The 21,825-nt window shown below is 47.7% G+C and overlaps 1 protein-coding gene across 1 annotated transcript in view; it reads right to left on the reverse strand.

Annotated features, from left to right (window-relative positions):
• LOC120392691 (stonustoxin subunit alpha-like) overlaps positions 1–20,606 on the reverse strand; it is a 34,014-nt gene extending 13,408 nt beyond the window's left edge. Inside the window, exons 1-2 of the mRNA XM_039517427.1 lie at positions 20,510–20,606; positions 11,804–13,809 (exon numbers count right to left, since the gene is read on the reverse strand). Of these exons, the coding sequence (XP_039373361.1) occupies positions 11,804–13,809; positions 20,510–20,606 (2,103 nt within the window). The remainder of the gene's footprint in view (positions 1–11,803; positions 13,810–20,509) is intronic.
• Between the last annotated feature and the right edge of the window lie 1,219 nt (positions 20,607–21,825).

Consider the following 21,825-nt stretch of genomic DNA (forward strand, 5'->3'; position numbering starts at 1 on the left):
ATCTCAGCCGCTGGCAGTAATGGAGGAGAACAGTCAGGACGAAAGCTCATGCTAAAATAAATTTGTTAGTCTTTAAGGTGCCACAAGTACTCCTGTTCTTTTAGTCAGGAACAGGTGATTCGGTGTCTCACCAGAAGAGATGAAGTCAGACCACTCAACTGCAGATGTGTCCTGAGGACTGGCATGACCTGGCAACAGCTGATCTACATGTCGTCGCCAGATAAGATTCTCTGCAGTCCGGACTGTGTAGGAAACAGGTCCTGTTTGAGTGATGATTGTGGCAGGGACCCATTTAGCTCTGGAAGTATAATTCCGAGCCAAAACTGGCTGTCTCGGGCTAAAGGTTCAGTCTTTTGCTCTGGGTGCCCGTCTGATGCGTTGATATTGCTGCTGATGTTGCACAGTTTGTCGGGGTTCAGAAGGTTTCAACAGATCAAAGCAAGTGCGCGGCTGTCATCCCATCATTAGAAAGGCCGGGGATGCCTGGGTCGTAGCATGAGTTGTGTTTCTGTAGGAAAGTAAGAAGGTATCCAGACGCTTTTTAATGGAATGTTGTCCCCTTGCTGATTTCAAAGCATGTTTCATTGTCTGCACAAATCTTTCAGCTAATCTGTTGGTGGATGGATGATATGGTGCTGACGTGATGTGGTGTATCCCATTTGCCTTCACAAAATTTTGAAACTCCTGAGAGACGAACTATGATCCGTTGTCGCTCACAAGTTGTTCTGACAGACCAAAACGACTAAAGAGTCCCCGTAGTTTTTGGATAGTACTCTCTGCAGTAGTGGACTGCATTATAGAGACTTCTGGCCATTTAGAATGGGCATCTACTGCCACCAAGAACATGCTTCCTTCAAGGGAGCCAGCGAAGTCAACGTGAATACGTTGCCACGGGTTTTCAGGCCAGTCCCATGGGTGTAGGGGTGCCCACTGGGGTGCATTCCTCACACCCTGACATGACATACAAGCTTTTGCCTTCTCTTCAATAGCACTGTCCAATCCAGGCCACCAAAAATAGCTTCGTGCAATTTCCTTCATGCGCACTATTCCACAGTGACTGGAATATAGCTGTTCTAACATCTGTGATCTCAGTGGTGGTGGAATAATGACAAGTCTCTCCCACAACAAACAACCAGATTGGACTGATAACTCCATCCTCCTGGACATGTAGGTAACAAGGTCGGGTGAGACCAGAGAGATTTGTCGAGATTTTCCATGCATCACCAGGTCCATAACTTGGGACAATACTGGGTCAACACGAGTTGCCTTCTTTATCTGAGTAGCAGTGATGGGTGTATTCTCTACCTGTTCAAAGTAGAAGATTTCCTTTTGGGCACTATCTTGATGTTTGACCAGCAAAGGCAACCTTGAGAGGCCATCTGCATTGCCGTGCAGAGTGGATTTCTGATATTTGATTTCATATGTGTGTGCTGAAAGTAACAAGGCCCAACGTTGCATAAGACTAGCAGCTAATGGGGGAATGCCTGTGTAGGGTCCAAAAATTAACGTCAGAGGTCGATGGTCTGTGAGAAGAGTAAACTTCCGCCCAAACAGGTACTGATGAAACTTCCGAATTCCAAAAACAATTCCTACTGCCTCACGTTCGATTTGGGGGTAGTTAGTTTCTGCTTTGCTTAGAGTGCGTGAAGCAAAAGCAATAGGTCTCTCTTCTCCCAAAGGCATAATGTGTGACACGACTGCTCCCACTCCATAAGGGGAGGCATCGCAGGCCAATTGTAAGGGTAAGGATGGATCAAAGTGCGTTAGAACTTCAGAATTTAGCAATGCATCCTTAGCTTTGTTAAATGCAACATCACAGGCTTCAGTCCACTTCCAGGCCTTGTTCTGCCAAAGGAGCTCATGAAGTGGTTTTAGCAGTGTGGCTAACTGTGAGATGAACTTTCCATAATAGTTCAGTAGTCCTAGAAACGAGCGCAGCTGGCTTACATTTCGAGGTGGGGGAGCCTCCACAATAGCTTTAACTTTTGCAGGGGCCTTATGAAGACCTGCAGAATCAATGATGTGTCCCAAATATTCAACAGAGGGCTTGAAGAATTCACACTTGTCCTTGCGAACTCGTAGGCCATACTCTTCCAGTCTTTGTAGGGTAGCCTCTAAATTCTTTAAGTGATCCTCTTCATTTCTTCCAGTGACCAGGATATCATCCAGATAGCACTGAATTCCTGACAAGCCACACAAGATCTGGTCCATAGCCCTCTGGAACAGGGCGGGAGCAGACGTTATTCCGAAGGATAGGCGACAATATCGATAAAGCCCCTTATGAGTCACAATAGTCAACAGCTCTTGGGACTTTTCATCAACGTGCATCTGTAAATATGCTTGACTCAGATCAATCTTACTGAACTTTTGTCCCCCAGCCAGGCCTGCGAAGAGGTCATCGATGCGGGGAAGCGGGTATTGCTCTGCACACAACACTGGGTTGACAGTGACTTTAAAATCACCGCAAATCCGGAGAGAGACATCTTTCTTCACTATTGGAACGATAGGAGTGGCCCATGGGCTATGGCTAACTGGTATTAGGACTCCATTGGTGACCAGGTGCTCCAGGTCTGCTTCAACTTTTGGCCTGATGGCATATGGCACAGTTCGGGCTTTCAGATATTTTGGTGGACTGTCAGGTTTAATGTTCAATGTCACAGTGATTCCCTTCATACTTCCCAAATCATCTCCAAAAACAACAGCCTGTTTCCTTAGTATAGGGGTTAGACTGGTTTCTTCTTTAGTCATCCGGTGCACTTCTGCTCAGTTCAGTTGAATCTTCCCAAGCCAAGACCTACCCATTAAGGCTGGGTAGTTACCTCTCACCACAAACAGTGGCAATTTAGCAGCCTGTCCATTGAGCTCCACCTTAACATCAATAGTGCCCAACATGGGCACAGTTTCTCCCGTATATGTCTTCAGAACAGTTTTTGTTGCCTTAAGCGGAAGATGCTGTAGCTTTTCTTTATACACAGTCTCGGAGACCAGCGAGACGGCTGCACCAGTGTCCAGTTCCATGCGTATACGTTTGCCATCCAACAATGGGGTTACCCAGTATTCATGTGAGCCCTCTGCCAAAGACAAAACATGCAGTGGCACTTCCTCTTGCGATGAGGTGTCACCTTGATCATCCTGGGTCTGCTCTAGGGTATGCAGGGTTCCTCGTTTTGTCAGCCAGACCAGAGGGCTCTTTTTCTTTTGTTTACAGGCACACTCAATGTGTCCCTTTTTGCCACAGTGTCGACACACCAGGTCCTTACACCAGCATTCTGATGCCTGGTGACCCGGCTTACCACAGCGGTAACATTCTTGACTCTGCACAGTTTGGTAGGTCAGTTCTTGTGACACTTTTTGCACCCTAGGGGATGCACCGATGTATTGTGCCTCCCTTGTAGCCAGTTCCATGGAGACAGCAATATCAACAGCCTTCTGTAAGGTAAGCTGAGCCTCTGTCAGTAGGCGCTTCCGTATAGCTTCACTGTAGAGGCCACACACTAACCTGTCACGCAGGGCATCATTTAACATCTCTTTAAATTCACAGTGTTCTGCTAGCTTTTTTAAAATTGCTACAAATTGTACAATTGTTTCATCTTCCTTTTGGTCTCTTTTGTGGAACCTATATCTTTCAGCAATTACCAGTGGTTTTGGGGGAAAATGGGACCCCAGGATTTCCACAGTGTCACTGTAAGATTTAGTCTCATGCTTAAAAGACTGTAGTAAGCTGTGTAGCAGGGAGTATTTTTTAGCCCCTACAACATTTAAGAATATTGGCACCTTCTTCACTTCTGTTACTGGAGCAGCACCAGAATCCCATCCATCGTCATCACTTGTTATATCCTTGGGGGCATCTGGTTTAGGAAGAAATTAGTTGAGGCCAGACAACAGACAGCTACAAAACTACCATTTTATTTTACAGACACAGAGCTCACCCAACCAGCCGAAGCTATCTGGACTATCCCCTAATAATCTAACTCAGTTGCCATAGGAACAAAAACCATGACAACCAAATACACAACAAGCTTTTTTTGATTTTTTGAAAGACAAAAAGAACATATTTTTACCCCTTTGGGATGGCAGATTATTGCTTAAAATATTTTTTTAATAAATATTTTTGCTGATTGTAGGCAAAACAGAGGAATTACACCCCTATTTTCCTTTGTTTGTTTTATAGGCAGGCCAGGTTTAATGGCTTCTATTGTTATTATATAAAAAATGTGTATTTTCCCCAGGACATGTGCAGTATATATATAAACAAATAAATGCAAACCTACCAGGCAGACGCTTTTTAGCTTGCTTTTGGATTTAAAGCCATTAGCAGCTCAGAGGCTTTGTCTTAAAAGGGACTGTGGTGGGGCAAAGCCTCACCAGCACGGCGCCTCCTGCTGGACATCCAGGGAATTAGCTCTTCCAGCCCAGAGCGCTCCCTGCAGGCCGTGTTCTGCCTGCCACTGGCCCCTGTGTCCCTCCTGGACCCCAGTGCGCCTTTTCTTCTGGGTCCTGCCCCAGCACTAACCCACAATCTGGGTCTCCCCACCCAGGGGAACCCCCCCCTCTGTCCCCAATCAGTGGCTACTGCCCCTCATCGTCCTGCCCCCGCCCCCTGGGGCAGACGCAGTGTGTGAGCCACTCATCATCAGCAAGGGGGGTTGGACCAGCCGCCTCTGCCTAGCTCTGGGCTGTCCCTCTGCAACCCCAGTACCTCTAGTGGGCCCTTAACTCGGCCTGCAGCCTGGGGCTTTGCTAGGCTGGAGCTCCCCAGCGCCCTCTACCCTTCCCCAGCCCTGCTCCACCCCAGGTACCCGCCTCAGCTTCCCAGGCAGCCAGGTCCTGCTCTCTCATGCAGCTAGAGGGAGAGAGTGTCCTTCTGGCCACCGACCTCTTATAGGGGCCAGCTGGGCCCTGACTGCACTGGCTACAGCTGCGGCTGCTTCCCCACCAGCCCAGCTTCTCCCTGCCCTAGCCCTCTCCCAGGGCTGTTTTAACCCCTTCAGGGCAGGAGCGGGGTGACCACCCCGCTACAGGGACACAATTAACTTTTACTAGAGTTCTGATTACTTTTAATTTTTAATTTTTGCTTTTAAAACACATAGTGATTTGAAAAGGAAAACACAACTTACTGTGGCTCCCTTTGGAGCCCTTATAGGATTTTAATTAAGTAGCCTGGTAGGTTTGCATTTATTTGTTTATATATATACTGCACATGTCCTGGTGAAAATACACATTTTTTATATTGCTTTTGTTTTTATATAGCTGTATATAAATTACATTTTTATATCTATATGGGGTAGTTACGTTTTAATAGAACTCCCTTATGTTTTTTTAGCAAATTTGACTAACTTGTTTATAGTTAAGTGATTTTACTTCGATAGTTTTTTTGCTTGGATTATTTACAGACTTTTTTTGGAAAAGGGCCCATTTTCCCTTAGAATGGCTGAAAAGAAACCAAGATTTTTTTTAATATAACACTTTTTTTAACATTGTTACAATGTTTAACTGCTTAATTCTTTTTTAGCTTTTGCAGAGTTATTTTTTTTTAATTACTTGCCTATTTTTTAAAATGACGCATACATTAACTTAGATGTTACCATTTTAAGTACTATTTTAGGGATTCAAATTTTTTATACCTGCACTTACTGCTTTTTTTACTTTTGCCAATATGCCCTTGGTGCTTTTAAACCATTTTTTTTTTTGTTTGCTGCCTGCTTGCTTGACTGGGCCCGATTTTGCTTTTTTTGCTGAATTGGTTTTTTTATGGGCACAGGCTTCATTTTATTACTAATTTAGCAAGGAAGGTCGGCTCCTCAACTAGCCACCACCCCTCCTGGTCCCTTTGCTCTTTGTCATTACCCTACGAGGTGCTCTTCTTGTAGTCGGGGGTGTCGTACATACAACCTTTCCCCCCTTCACCTGCTGGACCTCTCCTCGGTTTCAATAAGGGCCACTAAAGGGGTGCAACAAGGTTCCGTCCAAAATTGAGGTTCCTCAGAAAGGGAGAGATTCAAGTTTTCACAAGGGTCACCCGAATCATCTCCCGTGAGGCTCGTCACCTGGACCGAACGCACGGCCAACTGACGTTTTAACTGTTCAATTTTTTTTATGGCGAGCACACTGCCGTTGTGCCATATGCTGGGCACAGATGGTCAAGTCTTTCACAAGTCCCTGAAGGACTGGTACTTGCTTAGCCAGTGCTTCCAGGCAGGTGTGTTCCACCTTTTCCGCCTGGAAGTCCTGTTCCAAGGCTTGCAATTTGTCATGGGCATAGGCATGGGTTGCAGCCTGGTTAGTGATTTGCACTTTCAGTTGTTCAATTTCCACCAGCAGTCGGGTACACACCTCTTCCCTTATATCACATGGCCACTGCAGTCCAAATTAATCCCACAGCTACCCCTAGGTTTTTACCCTTTAGCTTTTTATACTCGGCATACGGGTCTAACAAATCCTGCCCAGTCTGCATTTTTTTTCTGAAGCTCTACTACAGAACCACAGGGATTCTATCCTACTTTGGTGAGAGCCTTCTCCAACCGGGAGAGATCCTCACTCCCCATTTGAAAGAGACAGCAGGGTCCCGTCCCTCTTTGTCACCCCTCCTGTGGCTCGGGCATCAGGTCCACCTGTTTCCTGTGTTGCCAGCTGACCGGGCAGCCGGACTTCCATGTCCGCGCTCCCTAATGCCCGTATGTCTGGCCTTGAACCCGTCATTGATGCCATCGCCCACGACTGCGGGACTCCCAAGTCCGCAGCTGTACCCTTCTGTTTCCTGAACATGTTGTTATAATTTATTAGTACAGCTCTTAAGATCTTTTAATTACTTGAGATTTCATATAGCCCACACTGGCACTGGGGCCTACAATGTTCACTCCCCCTGGGCCGGAGGGAGAGATGCTAAGCCTCCCTCCATATTACTCAGTCCAATATCACCGAGGGTCCATCCATCAAAACCCTTCCCGAGCAGAGTGAGACACCCTATGTCCTCCTCTTCAACTCAGGCGTGCTATGACTGGGGGTGTATGCACCTAGGATTATATGTGTGGAGCGAGTCTCCCTGAGTCCTACTACTACCTCGGACTTCTACAACTGGGAGTATACCCACCTGCACCCTGTCCCCACCAAACGGGGTAGAAAGAGGAATGCTAAACCTCTCTCGGGTTCTCAGATCTACTACGGCTGAGAGTGGGCAAACCTTTAATCATAAAATCCTCAACGTGTAAAACCAACAGCGCCGGACAGAGCAAACATAAAATACCAAGGGCAAAACAGTTGGTGCGCTCCCCCCTGCACAATTCTCCACCAAAACTGTGACAGATTTCTGTTACCAATCTGCCTGAGGCATCCGGTGATCAGGCTGAGACCACAGGATTGTTTGGGGAGGAGATGACGAAACACACCAAGTGTCTAAATCAGTGGTCCCCAACATTTTTGTCTGGCAGGCACCAGACAAAGGACTGTGGCAGTGGTCGAGCATCTGCCAAAATGCCAACAAATTTCGGCGGCGACACCTCTCGATGACATCGTTTGTCAGCGGCAAGCGGCATCATCGAGAGGCGTCGCCGCTGAAATGCTGCTGAATTTCGGCAGCATTTCAGCAGATGCTCGATCGCTGGCCAGGACACGGGCGAATTTAGATGCCCCCACGGGCACCATGGCACTCACAGGTGCCACGTTGGGGACCCATGGTCTAAATTTTAAAGCTTTATTAATTAAATAATAAAATAACAGCGGAGAGTGATGGGTGCTCCTCACGTCACTCAGAGGAAGGAAGGAAGTGTTAGTGCCCCAAGCCCTAACCCACTTTCATGCTCACACATGCTCTACTCGAGGCTGGCCAAGCCTGGGTGTAACGTAAGAAGAAGAGGGGGAAAGGTGGCCAGGAGTTCTATCCTGGGCCCAAGTCGTCTGGGGTCCACTGTGATCTCTGGCTTGCTTTGGCTTTTGGGAGAGTTTTTAAGTCCTGGGTTCTTTTGGTGGCGTTTTTGTTTAGCAACCTTTGTTCCTGGTGATCTTTGTATCAGTTCAAACCAGGTCTTTTTGTGGCCTCCTTAGCTTTTCCAAAACACACCGGCTCCAGACACGCTGGCTAGACTTTGTTTTCCTCTGCGTTAGCCTTCGCTGTCTTGTTTGTTTTGGGCTGCCTCTGCAGATCTGTTGATTGTTCAGATTAATTATTTTTTCTTACAGCTGGTCGGGGTGGAATTTAGTCCCATCCCCCATCATTCTTGGCAGGCAGCTGAGAGTCAGCTGCATCCTGTGGCCTTGGGCTTGCTGGAGTCAGCGTCTTATTTTTGGGCCTAGCAGGAGCATGGAGTTAACCCGTTCTCTGCTCTCTTTCTTTTTCCCCCTCTTGGCCTCTTGCAACCTGCAAAGGAATCTTCCATTTCACACTCACACCTTTGGCCATCCCCCAAATTGCCTTGCGATGCTGCAACCGCATGAGCATACAATGCTCATCTGCCTCCCCATAGGACCCCCTGAGGGAGGGAGTCCTTGGGCCTGTGACAAGGATACTGGTCTAGATAGACCATTGGTCTGACCCAGTATAGCTATTCTTATGTTCTTATGTAGTTGCTAAAATGGCCAGTGGGAGAAATCTCAGACATAGCCTGCGGCCCAAGAAATGGGCAGCTTTAACACCTGTGGTTACAGTAACTTTAAGCATAGGAGAGAAGGCTGGTGTGTGTCTCTCCCCTCCCTCTCCTATTAGTCCCCACAACAGATAGCTGCCCCCCTCCATCGTTTCCAGCTCACCCCTCCCATTCCTGTCCATTCATCCATTAGCATTTTAGAAGCCACATGTGCACAGAGTAGTTGATCGAATGTGTGAACTTTAAGAACAGCTGTGTTTTCAGGGGGCTGGATCTCAGGACTCTCCTGCTCAAATAACCCAAATTTGGTTTCAGTGATATTGCAGGAAATTGCCATATCTGCAGAGACCTGTCCAGCCACAGTGAAAGCTTTCCACCTACAGACCCTTTTGGCGCCTCTGTCCACATGTGCTGAGTATGATCAACTTAGTTAACAAACAATATTATTTACCTAATAATGTTCCAAACTGTGCTCCCCCAAAGAGCATGGGGTGCCGTTTACTCTCTGGGGGTTACTCTCAAGTGAGTGAGACCCTTTCGCCAGGATCAGAGCTGTGGCTTGATCCCCAGGTCTGGGCAAAACCATGTGGATAGAACATGTCAACCTCTAGAAAATCAGGGGGACAATGAGGAGGTGTTGCATCTTGTGAATCCCTTGGTCAAATGACCCAAATTTGGATCACTCGGCCTAGCCAGCACCCCTTGAGGCACACCAAATTTCAAGGCAATCCGAGTAATCATGCTGATTTTAGACCACTTAGAAGAATGAAACTTTTCACAGAAACCAGGTTGGAACCTTAACTTGACCAGACCTGGCAGTCATACAATTTTTACAGTGCCCAGCACAATGGGGCCCTATTAAGAACATAAGAATGGTCGTACTGGGTCAGACCAAAGGTCCATCTAGTCCAGTATTCTGTCTACCGACAGTGGCCAGTGCCAAGTTCCCCAGAGGGAGTGAACCTAACAGGTAAGGCTCAAGTGATCCTCCCTCTGACAAACAGAGTCTAGGGACGCCATTCCTTACCCATCCTGGCTAATAGCCAGTAATGGACTTAACCTCCATGAATTTATCCAGTTCCCTTTTAAACATTGTTATAGTCCTCGCCTTCACAACCTCCTCAGGTAAGGAGTTCCACAAGTTGACTGTGCGCTGCATGAAGAAGAAATTCCTTTGATTTGTTTTAAACCTGCTGCCTATTAATTTCATTTGGTGGCCCCTAGTTCTTATATTATGGGAACAAGTAAATAACAAGTAAAATCATTTTCTCCACACCATTCATGATTTTATAGACCTCTCTCATATTCCCCCTTAGTCTCCTCTTTTCCAAGCTGAAGAGTCCTAGCCTCTTTAATCTCTCCTCATATGGGACCTGTTCCAAAGCCCTAATCATTTTAGTTGCCCTTCTCTGAACCTTTTCTAGTGCTAGAATATCTTTTTTGAGATGAGGAGACCACATCTGTACACAGTATCCGAGATCTGGGCGTACCATGGATTTATATAAGGGCAATAAGATATTCTCAGTATTATTCTCTATCCCCTTTTTAATGATTCCTAACATCCTGTTTGCTTATTTGACCACTGCTGCACACTGCGTGGACATCTTCAGAGAACTATACACGATGACTCCAAGATCTTTTTCCTGATTAGTTGTAGCTAAATTAGCCCCCATCATATTGTATGTATAGATGGGGTTATTTTTTCCAATGTGCATTACTTTACATTTATCCACATTAAATTTCATTTGCCATTTTGTTGCCCGATCACTTAGTTTTGTGAGATCTTTTTGAGGTTCTTCATGGACTGCTTTGGTCTTAACTATCTTGAGCAGTTTAGTACATCTGCAAACTTTGACACCTCACTGTTTACCCCTTTCTCCACATCATTTATGAATAAGTTGAATAGGATTGGTCCTAGAACTGACCCTTGGGGAACACCACTAGTTACCCATCTCCATTCTAAAAATTTACCATTTATTGCTACCCTTTGGGGGGAGGGATAGCTCAGTGGTTTGAGCATTAGCCTGCTAAACTCAAGGTGGGGAGTTCAATCCTTGAGGGGCCCATTTAAGGAACTGGGGTAAAAAACTGCCTGGAGATTAGTCCTGCATTGAGCAGGGGGTTGGACTAGATGACCTCCCAAGGTCCTTTCCAACCCTGATATTCTATGATTCCCTGTCCTTTAACCAGTTCATAGCCATGAAAGGACCTTCCCTTTTATCCCATGACAGCTTAATTTACATAAGAGCCTTTGGTGAGGGACCTTGTCAAAGGCTTTCTGGAAATCTAAGAACACTATGTCCACTGGATCCCCCTTGTCCACATGTTTGTTGACCCCTTCAAAGAACTCTAATAGATTAGTAAGACATGATTTCCCTTTATAGAAACCATGTTGACTTTTGTCCAACAATTTATGTTCTTCTATGTGTCTGACAATTTTATTCTTTACTGTTGTTTCAACTAATTTGCCCAGTATTGACGTTAGACTTACCGGTCTGCAATTGCCGGGATCACCTCTAGAGCCCTTTTTAAATATTGGCATTACATTAGCTATCTTCCAGTCACTGGGTACACAAGCCGATTTAAAGGACAGGTTACAAACCTTAGTTAATAGTTCCGCAACTTCACATTTGAGTTCTTTCAGAACTCTTGGCTGAATGCCATCGGGTCCCGGTGACTTGTTAATGTTGAGTTTATCAATTTATTACAAAACCTCCTCTAGTGACACTTCAATCTGTGACAGTTCCTCAGATTTGTCACCTACAAAAGCCTGTTGCCGGGTTTGGCCCATTATTGGACCCAGTGGTTGGGTTCTGTATGCATTACAACAAATCAGTTATTAAATAGCAATAAATTGTTTGCAAAAAGAACAGGAGTACTTGTGGCACCTTAGAGACTAACAAATTTATCTGAGCCTAAAGAAGTGGGCTGTAGCCCATGAAAGCTTATGCTCAAATACATTTGTTAGTCTCTAAGGTGCCACAAGTACTCCTGTTCTTTTTGCGGATACAGACTAACACGGCTGCTACTCTGAAACCAATAAATTGTTTGATTCTCAACTCATTTGTACATTATGAGCCTGAGATGGCTCAGTATTCTTCCAATGACAGTTTTACCTGAAACAAGTGCCTCAGAGTCCTGTGTGTTGTGGGGGGGGATGCAAATATATTTAAATGTTTACCTTTTAGCGTTGAGAGCCAAATCTCTTCACTTGGGTCACTCACAGCCCCATCCGCGCACACAGCCGACACCCGGAATCTGTAGGGCGTCTCAGGACGCAGTTCATCAATGGTACAGAACTCGGTTCTCTTTCCTGTCCTTTGTTCCAGCCATTTCTCTTTTCCCTCGTGACTCGTATCTCCTGCCTCCTCTTTATATTCCACCTTATACTCGCTTATACTGACTCCATCTCCAGTGACACTTGGACTCTCCCAGCTGAGGGTGATGGCAGATGAATCTACAGTAGTTGCTATGGGCTTCCCAGGGGGGCTGGTAGGAAGAGTCTTCACAGGATCACACATGTCACTGCTCTCACTGAGCCCCGGTTTGCTCACTGCCGCGTATCGGAACTGGTACTCGGTGTTTGCAGGGAGCCCTGTTACTGTGAATGTCTCTTGTGTGTTATTTACATACACAGCCGTCCAGTTCTCCTGCCCTACAATTCTGTACTCTGCCCGATAGCCAGATATTGCAGCCCTTCCATAGTCTGCTGGGTTAAACGTGAGCTGCACACGGTCATGTCTGATTCCAGCAATCAGGGCAGGAAGAGGCTTTGATGGAGGCTCGAAGTTGGTGCTGCTCAGCTCTCCATCCTCATACAGGTAAATGGAAGTGCCTGGATTGTCCTTGTCTGGGACAGAGGCCACAATGAACCGAGTCTTCCCATTAGATTTGTTGACACTGGCAAAATTTGAAAGTGACTTCACAGATTTTCGAGCTTTTTTATACATTTCTTTTCCCTCAAACCACTCATTGGATTTTAGTTTCTCAGCAACAGAACTGGCTAAGGCAGGATCATGAGTTTCTTCCATAGACTGGGTCTGAAGCCATTGTTTTAAATCTGATAAATACGGCTCCTCTTCATTTAATGAGGTGAATGTAAATGAGATGATGAAATCAAGCCCAGTGTCGAGTACTATTTCATCTAGTGCACTCTGAGAGGACACCACTTCTACATCCATTAGGGCACTAAGGTAGGAATTCACATAATTCATCTCTCGCTCCTTTGTATCCAAAAATTCACTGAGTTTCTGAGTGTTGAACGGTGACTGTTTTTTACGAGATAAAATGTCCACCAGGGCCCCTTCCTCTTTTCCACCTCCACGGATGGAGGGTAAGATACTTGCTAGCTGTTTCTGGAAAGTCTCTCTGTGTTGTTTACACAGATCCTTGAATTGCTGGATTTTGCTCCTGATTTCAGGGAACTTTGTGGCATTTGATTTCTTCACTGCGTCATTACATCGCATGTCTAATTCTGTCAGTTGCTCCAGAGCAGTTTGAACATCAAAGATGAGTTCTGTGCTGATCTCACGCACCAGCTGAGCAGCTTTGGACTCCAGCTTGGTCAGCGGGTACAGCCAGACTCTCACTGGTACGGCCTTCTCCCCGCTGTCACCCAGCAGCTTTGGGAGGGTGGAATAAATTTTCATGGCATCTTGGTAAGTAGCTGGATTGTTCTCAAGAGCAAAATCACCATAAAACTTACAACTAAGTTTTTCAGCTTGTGCTTTTTCCGTGTCATCCATTTTGAGAGCTCCTTCCCCTTCGATGGAAATCAGGGGTATCTTTTTAATGATAACATGGAGGTTTCCGTGTATGTCTTGTACGTTCTCAGATGAAGAAATGTCCCGATCGAAGACAAAAACAGCCTGCGCCCCGTACAGCACAGCCGTGACCACGTGGGTGGCCGTGCCTTGGTCAAACACATCAGGGTAAGAGATATTAGGGAGCCCTAACCGGCTCATACTCAGCTGCTTAAACTGTGTTGTAGTTGAGTACCGGAGAGAAACACGGGCTTGATGTTTTGATGTCTTGGTATCACTTAAATATTCTGCGGATCCATTCACCTCCACCAGGCCAGACAGGAAACTGGCCTTCAGCGATGCTGTGACATTGAGGGCAGATGCCTTGTCGTCAGTGGTGTCAGATGCAATAATCTGATAGTCAGTCTTGGGCTGTGGTTCTGCATCTACATGATTTCGAAGTGTCTCCAGGTCCCATAAAGTGATGCCTAGAATAGTACAGACAGACACATGGTAAATGGCAGAGAGGGTAAGAAACCTTTCTGTTCTGTAACTGCAAGACATTGTCTAACATTGAAATAAGAGCTGGATGTGCCTGAACAAAGTGTCTGATCTGGTAACACGCTTCACTTCTTGTGTCTGTGTGTGAGACGAAAAATAGATTAACATATGTTTAAAAGTCTAACATAAACACACAACCCTGACTCTGCAAAGTTATGATTAAAATGACATTTTTATTGTAGCCTGCTGCACTTAGGGCAGTTTCAGCAGCTGATAATGAGACTGTTACACGTATGTGCTCTTATTACCCATGTGGATCCCAAAGCATGTAACAGATTGGACTAGCTCCTTCTCCAGTTCAATATCTATACTCTTAATTTAAAAAAAAACAAACAAAAAAACCTTTTACATTAGGAAAGTGAAGGTTGCAAAGCCAAGCAGTCAAAATTAAGGAAATGTCTAATTAAGGTTTCCACCCAGCCTTAATTGAGCCATCTTGTGTGTACGCATTCTGGCACAGTCTTTAATTACGTGATCAAACAGTGTCTTTTCCACAGAACTCCTCGTTCATTGCACAGCTGGAATGGTTCTCACCGGAATGGTGATGTCCAATATTTCTTTTTATACCACACATTCAATGTGTGGCCCCAGGCCTCATTCACTGTCACCATTCAAAGCCTGCACTGAATACAGAACTGTTAATTTCCTCCTGGGTGACCATCACCATAAGAGTCATGGGGCCAGCACGTCCCGTCCACCCTTGGCCTCGGGGTGGAGTGGCCTAGTGTCTGAAGTCAGTGTGACAGCCCTTTGCTCGCAGGGATGTGCAGCCTAAGGGCTGGAGTTAATATGGCCTAATGGCCAGTGGGGAAAGTGGGTCACCACCTAGGGGTTGATGGCAGCCGGGGTAGAAGGACCCCGGCCCTCCCTAATCCACTGGGTCCCTGCCCAGGGCCCTGTCAGTGGCGAGTGTATTCGCCACTGAGTCAGCAGGGATCCGGCTGAAACCCACGGATGTCACTTTGCTCTATGGCTGGTCCCCCTGACCTACTTTCTGCCCTGTCTCTTCGTGTGGTGGTCTGGGTGTCTCTGGGGCCTCTGGATTCCTCAGCTTGGGCTGTTCCAGGGACTCCGACCTCTCTTGGGCACCCTCTGGCAGCCTGGAGTCTGCCTGGTCTCGGTGAGTTTGGCTTCTGCAATCTGGCAATGTGGCAGCTCCCAGGCTGGAGCCAGCAACATGCATCCTCCCTCTTCAGGACGGAGCTGAATTGCTCCCTTTTGTGCCTGGGTTCCAGCCAGAGCAGGCCCAGCAGGGCCAAGGGGGCCTGGTCTCCTCAGCCCACAGAGTGGGATTAACCCCTGCTGAACCAGTGTGGGCCACAACACTCATACACTTTTCTTCACAACACCCCTGGGAGGCAGAGAGGTGTTTATATTCCTATCTTACAGAGGAGGAACTGAGGCACAGAGAGTAAGGCCAACATTTTTTAAAACATCCACTAATTTGGATGCCCAACTTGAGAACCCCAGAGCCTGATTATTTTCAGAGCTTTTAGCAGGTTTATAGCACTTTACATGTTCAAGTACAGCTCCCAGTGACTCCAGTTGCAGCTGTGAGTGCTCAGCACTTCTGCAAATCTGACCAGCCACAGAGGGGAAGAGGGACATGTCTTCCAGCGGGATTTGCAGCTATTTGCCATCAGCAAAGAAACGTAGGGCCAAATTTTTAAAGGGATTTAAAGATGCATAAAGGGACACAAAGTTTCCTAGTGGGATTCTCAGAAGCCTGGTGCATCCTTTTAAAAATCTGGCCCCTGGAGCCTGGGTCCAGGGATCAAATATAAAGAGGGAGAGAGCCAAATAGTGCAACCTTCAGGCTCTGTTCAGCCCTCGACATTTACTGTGCTTTCCCCACAAGCTTCCTGAAGGTCGGGCTCTCCAAGTTCCAGTACATCATTGCACTGTAGCGCCCCCGGTGGGAAGCTATCTGCCATAACACTCGGGGGTAAGGATCCTAGAGACTCAGGGTCCTTCTGCCTCTCTCCCCCACCAGGGCTGACCCCTGCTACCCTCATCCCTGTCTTGTGCCCTGTCTCCAGTCTGCTCCGTGACAGTGTCCCCCCCTCACAGCTCCTGGTTCCTTTCCTTTCCCCTTCTGGGTCACGTCTCAGTCTCCTCCTGGCTCAATCTGTCTCTGCCTGACCTGACCTGCTTGGCTTCTGGCTCATTCTGCCATCTCCACGCTCCATTCTCGTTACTGTTCTGATGCTGATTTTCGGTGGGACTCTGAATAAATTACGTAACCTCTCAAAGTCACTTGGTCCGGCTGTAATGTTGAGATGACATTTACTCGTTCATAGGGCTCTTTCAGACCTAACTTAATAACATTTCTATAGTGCCAAGTATTGTTAAAATGATATAGCAGGGGTAGGACAGAACGTGGGGTCCTGGCTACCAGGCACATGCTTAGTTCACCCAGATCCACTTGCTACACAAGGATGTTACTGACTTGCTAAGGCCTGTAGCTGTGCTGGATGCACCTTATGGCCTCTGCTGAGTTTCTAGTGACTTCATCAACCACATTCAAGCCCAAATCCCAGGCCTGAAAGTTAGAAGGACCAAGGCAGTTCCACTGCACAGGGACCGCAGCCCACAGAGACAAGTTTCTGTGGAAGGAGGCCAATGGCTTCTCTAGCTGAACTGTTGGTGGTGTATTTAGATGAGGGTAAGGTGGTACAAAAACAAGCCTGTCATGGAAAGTTAGCTTCACCCTGACTATGCTACTGGGCCATATTCTGCTCTTGCTCACCCCAGTGCAAACTGAAGTCACTAGAATTATTCCTGATTGAAACCAATGAACTGGAAAACAGAGTTTGACACAACTGTCTCTCCACAGCACCTCACGTGACCTTAGCCAGAAAGCCAGAAATTACACAATGAGCAGAAATTAATTCCTGGCAAAGGGAAACCTCCTTTTGCACGAACTTTACATCGCTGCTCTATTAGTGCAAATAGCCTGCGAGTGCAGCACATGTTTGTTCTGCATTTCAGTCGGGCCCTGAGCAAAGCACATGCTGTGTGCGCACTAAGGGAGGAGTTTGCTCTCTGGCCGGGCTGGTTCTGTGCACTGGCTGAAACTCAGTAGTTAGGGAACGGCCCTAAGTGCCAAGCTGAACTCTTGGGTCCATGTGGAGTGGGAGCCGCCCAGGGGCTGTGACTGCAGTTCCACGCGGGAGCGGCGATGCTGGATGTTTGTTCAGCCGCACTAGTGACCCCTGTCGTGCCAAAGGGAGCTCTGCTAATGGCTCAGCCTGCGAGGAACTGGGGAGGAGGCCGGCACATGGCCTGGCATAGGGCAGAGCCAGCACCCCAGCTGGAGGATCCAGTGGTGCACCTTCAGGTGGGAGAGCTCCTCTGGGGGACGGGGGGGCTGGAGAAGAGTCAGGGAGAAAGTGGCAGCCTAGTATCAGAGTCAAACACAAGCTGACTTTAGTCAAACACAAGTTCCTGGGCTCAATACAGGGGGAATGAGGTGAAATGTACTAGCCTGTGATATCATAGAATCCTAGAATATCCGGGTTGGAAGGGACCTCAAGAGGTATCTAGTCCAACCCCCTGCTCAAAACAGGACCAATACCCAACTAAATCATCCCAGCCAGGGTTTTGTCAAGCCGGGCCTTAAAAACCTCTCAGGAAGGAGATTCTACCACCTCCCTAGGGAACCCAGTCCAGTGCTTCACCACCCTCCCAGTGAAATAGTGTTTACTAAAATCCAACCTAAACCTCCCCCACTGCAACTTGAGACTCCTTGTTCTGTCATCTGCCACCACTGAGAACAGCCGAGCTCCATCCTCTTTGGAACCCCCTTTCAGGTAGTGAAAGCAGCTATCAAATCCCCCCTTATTCTTCTCTTCTGCAGATTAAACAGTCCCAGTTCCCTCAGCCTCTCCTCATAAGTCATGTGCTCCATGTTTAGACGTTATTTGTTGGTGGGTGGAGATGTAAGAGAGCAGTCACCCTGAGAAAAGATCAGGAGAAAATAAATCTTCCCAGCTGGGAAGTTTCATGTAATTAGGAACATGAGATGTTGTTAATGCTAATTCCCCACTCTAGCACTTTGAGTGCAGAAGGTGGGGGCCCGCAAAGACTTAAAAAATAATACTGGCCACTCCAGGCCTGTAGTAAACTCCCAAGGTTACAGATCCCCCTGGCCTTGGGGCATAGTGCTGCCACCACCCAAATGCAAAAACCCTTTTGAGAGCCTAGGAAGCTGCACTTGGGAATTCCTTCCTTTAGGGCAGCTGTTCTCAACCTGGGGTCCGGGCCCCCCTATGAGGCCTCGAGCAGGTTTCAGGGGGGCCTCCAAGCAGGGCCAGCATTACTAGGGCTCAGGGCAGAAAGCTGAACCCCACCACATGGGGCTGAAGCCCAGGGCCCTGATCCCCACCACCCAGGGCTGAAGCCTGAGCAGTGTAGCTGCACAGGACCCCCTGTGGCATGGGGCCCTGGGCAATTGCTCTGCTTGCTACCCCCTAACACCTGCCCTGGCTTTTGTGTGCAGAAAACCGGTTGTTGTGGCCCAGGTGGGCTGTGGAGTTTTTATAGAGTGTTGGGGGGCCCTCCAAAAGAGAAAGGTTGGGAACTGCTGCTGTAGGGCACCCTCAAGCTCTTTCACCCTCCTCCGGGGAAGAGCCGAGAGAGAAAAGAGAAAAAGAAATCAGCTGTTGCCACCAGCTGAACCTGGAACGCTTTGTCCCTCTTAGAAGCTAACTGAGTAACATGCGCACAGGCCTCTTTACCGCCTAAGATACAGGAGTCCAATCGTGTTCTTCAAAAGGGTAATTTTTAGTTAAAAAAAGAAATCCAGCTCATCTGGGAAATCAGGCTGTTGCTAGATTTTAAAGAGCAACTGAAAAGGGTTAAACACCAGAAATGGCTCCCTGGGGGTCCAGCGTAAAGGTTACAAAAGAAAAGAAAAGCACCTGTGTTCAGCACAGAGAAATCCACAAGCCCAAAATAAAGAGATAAACCTGATCCCATCTAGCTAAACATTCCCTGTGCTACTTACAGATCTGTAGTTCCAAATGAATAATTCTAGGTATGAATAATGAGGAATTTTCATACCTGGACCAAGCTCCTTGTAGCAGACCTGCTGGCTCTGGCTCTCCAGCTGAGAGAACACAGACCCAGAAGGGAAGTTTTTTTTCCAATTTTAAAAGTTTCTAGTCTTCCCGTTGGCTCTTTTGGCCAGGTGCCAACTCAGTTCCTTCTACCTACGCATTTCAGTGAGATTCTTAATCCCGTACAGGCAAAGCAAGTAGAATCCCACTGCTAAGAAGCAGCAAAGAATCCTGTGGCACCTTATAGACTAACAGAAGTTTTGCAGCATGAGCTTTCGTGGGTGAATACCCACTTCTTCGGATGCAAGCAGGATGCAATCCTGCTAAGAAGGATTTTTATAGCTAACTGACGGCTGGGTGTCCATAAAAGGGTGCTACCCCACCCCCCACTCCCCACCATTTACCAGATGTGTTTTAGTTCTACCAGACCTAGAACAGAGGTTCTCACACTGGGGGGCATGAGAAGCTTTAGGAGAAAAAGCCTCACTGGCCACATTTTACCCACAGCAACGAATAATGAGCAAAGCTGATTCCTCCAGACATATCAGGTTCTCAGAAAGCGCTGTGCATTTGACTCTTGAGCAGTGGTCACTAACCTGCCTGAGCCCCGCTGCACCGCCAGCATGGAGCTGCCTGTGGTAAGCATCTCCCACCACTCCCTCCTGCACCCCAACCCCCTGCCACAGTCCCAAACTCCCTCCCAGAGCCTGCACCCGCCACTCTCTCCTGCATCCCAACACGGCCCCAGCTTGGAGCCCCTCCTGCACCCAAACTCCCTCCCAGACCCTGCACCCCTCACTCCTGCTCCCCAACCTTCTGCCCCAGGCTCAGCCTGGAGTGCTTCTCCCGACCACTCCAAACCCCTCGGCCCCAGCCCAGAGTCTGCACCCCAACCCTTTGGGAGAGCGAGCGACGGAGGGAGGGGGGGAATGGAGTGAGTGGGGAGGTCCTCGAGGAAGGGGCGGGGTCTCTGGGAAGGGGCGGGGTAGATCCTGGGTTGATCTTACATTCTGGATGGTGCTGTGTATTTGACTCTAGGTGGTGCTGTGCATTCTGATGAATTTCTGGGAAGCTGCGAAGCATTATACGAGCTCTCTGCCATCTGTACATTATCCCGCTTGCTACGAGGCGGGAGCGGGGTGCACATTTGATTGTAAGCATGGACCACAGTGGCAGGTTTGCTTTTGCTCTTATTACAATGGATCGTTGGCTCTGTTTGAATCAAGGCCTCACTGTTTGTAATCTGCAGTGAGAGCTGCATGTTGATTTTCTTTTACTGGTGTATGTACTTGTGTGGTGGGAGCTGGGGGAGGGTAAACTATGACAGACACAAAGAAGGGGAGAACCACTGACCTAGAACAAATGGCAGCAGGTCCCCCAATGCACGTATCTCCTGCCCCATCCAGTTACTTCAGCCCGGACCCTGGGGAATGTGCAGGGCCATTTCCATAATACCCGTAACCAGGCCACTCACAGCGCACTTGGCTCATTCTCAGGTATGAAGGGGTTCACACTGTGACCTTCCCTCCTCTCACTCCTGAGTTCAGGGCTACAGCTGGGGAATTACCTGGGATGAGGGTGTCTTTGCGGCAGTCGTACAGCATCCCCAGCTGGAACGGGCGGCCCAGAGCCGGCATCACAATGGTGTCAGCTGACCCGGCCATGGTTTAACGTCCAAACACTTTCCTCTGCATCTCACCTGCAAGAAATAACTTGTATTACACTGACGTCCTCCAGGGGGCAGATTCAAACACCTCCTCAGCTGTGGACTTCACACCTCTCCAACCAGGTGAGTTTGGTTCATCACACTGGAAGTGTGAGTTTGTGAGCATGGTTCTGTGTCGCTTCCTGACACACTCTCAGGTGCAACATACTGAGGTCCCAGAAACTGATTCCCAACGGTAACTAGTCCATGCAGGAGCCTGGCAGAAGGGCTAGTTTCACGCTTCTGTGCATCATTTTTTATTGTACTGACATGACTGGGGGAGTTCAGTGATCTCACTGTCTAGTGTAAACACAGAGCACTGGGCAATAGTGAAGGGAAATTGTTGGTGAGCTCAGCCATGGAAGGGTTGCTGGAAGAAGTGGGTTTAAAGGAGAAAGTTGAAGGAGAGGAGATGGTTGGACAGGATAAGGCAGACTGGGTAGGAGACCAGGGCCGACTTTCTGCTGCTTTACACCTGGTGTGGTCACTGACACCCCTACAAAGTGAGTATGAAACGTGTCCACTCTGGTCTGGTAGCATTTTAAACCCACTTTTGCACAGGTGTCAAAAATGACGCAGGCACCAGGCAGGGGAGAATCAGGATCTAAGCAATTAGGAACCGAAGGAAGCAGTAAGAAGAGGGGACTGGGAGACAGTGTGAGGAAAGACGTAGGCAGGAAGAGAACAAGAAGGGCCTGGAAGGTGAGGACAAGGGACCTGATTCACTGCAGCTCTGCACACTGCGGAGACACCACAGCAATGTGAGCAGAGAGTGGGTGTGAAATGCTGCCAGTCAGAATGGCCGTGTTTCACACCCACCTTGCACTGGTGTAAGTGACTACAATAAGTGCAGGTCAAGAGTGATTTGGACCCTGACCTTTTTGAATCACTAATGACAATTTGCCATATTGTTAATACATTTAATTCTGTGCCTGTGCATTTCACACAATGAATCCTGTAGTCCTGCCAACACTACAGGAAATGGTCACAGTATCCGGTAGGTGAGTAGCACAGGGGGAAGCTGGGATGGTTTTGTTATTTGGCCAGGAAACAGAAATTCCAGCCCATGAAAAAAATTGATTTTTTGAAAGATATTCTGTCTCCATTCAGGACCAAAACCCCCAAGCTGGACATTTTTAGTGGGACTAAAAGTCTGATACATTTTGTTTCAGAAATAC

This window comes from Mauremys reevesii, unplaced genomic scaffold (genome assembly GCF_016161935.1).
Source record: "Mauremys reevesii isolate NIE-2019 unplaced genomic scaffold, ASM1616193v1 Contig11, whole genome shotgun sequence".
Classification (NCBI taxonomy): domain Eukaryota; kingdom Metazoa; phylum Chordata; order Testudines; family Geoemydidae; genus Mauremys; species Mauremys reevesii.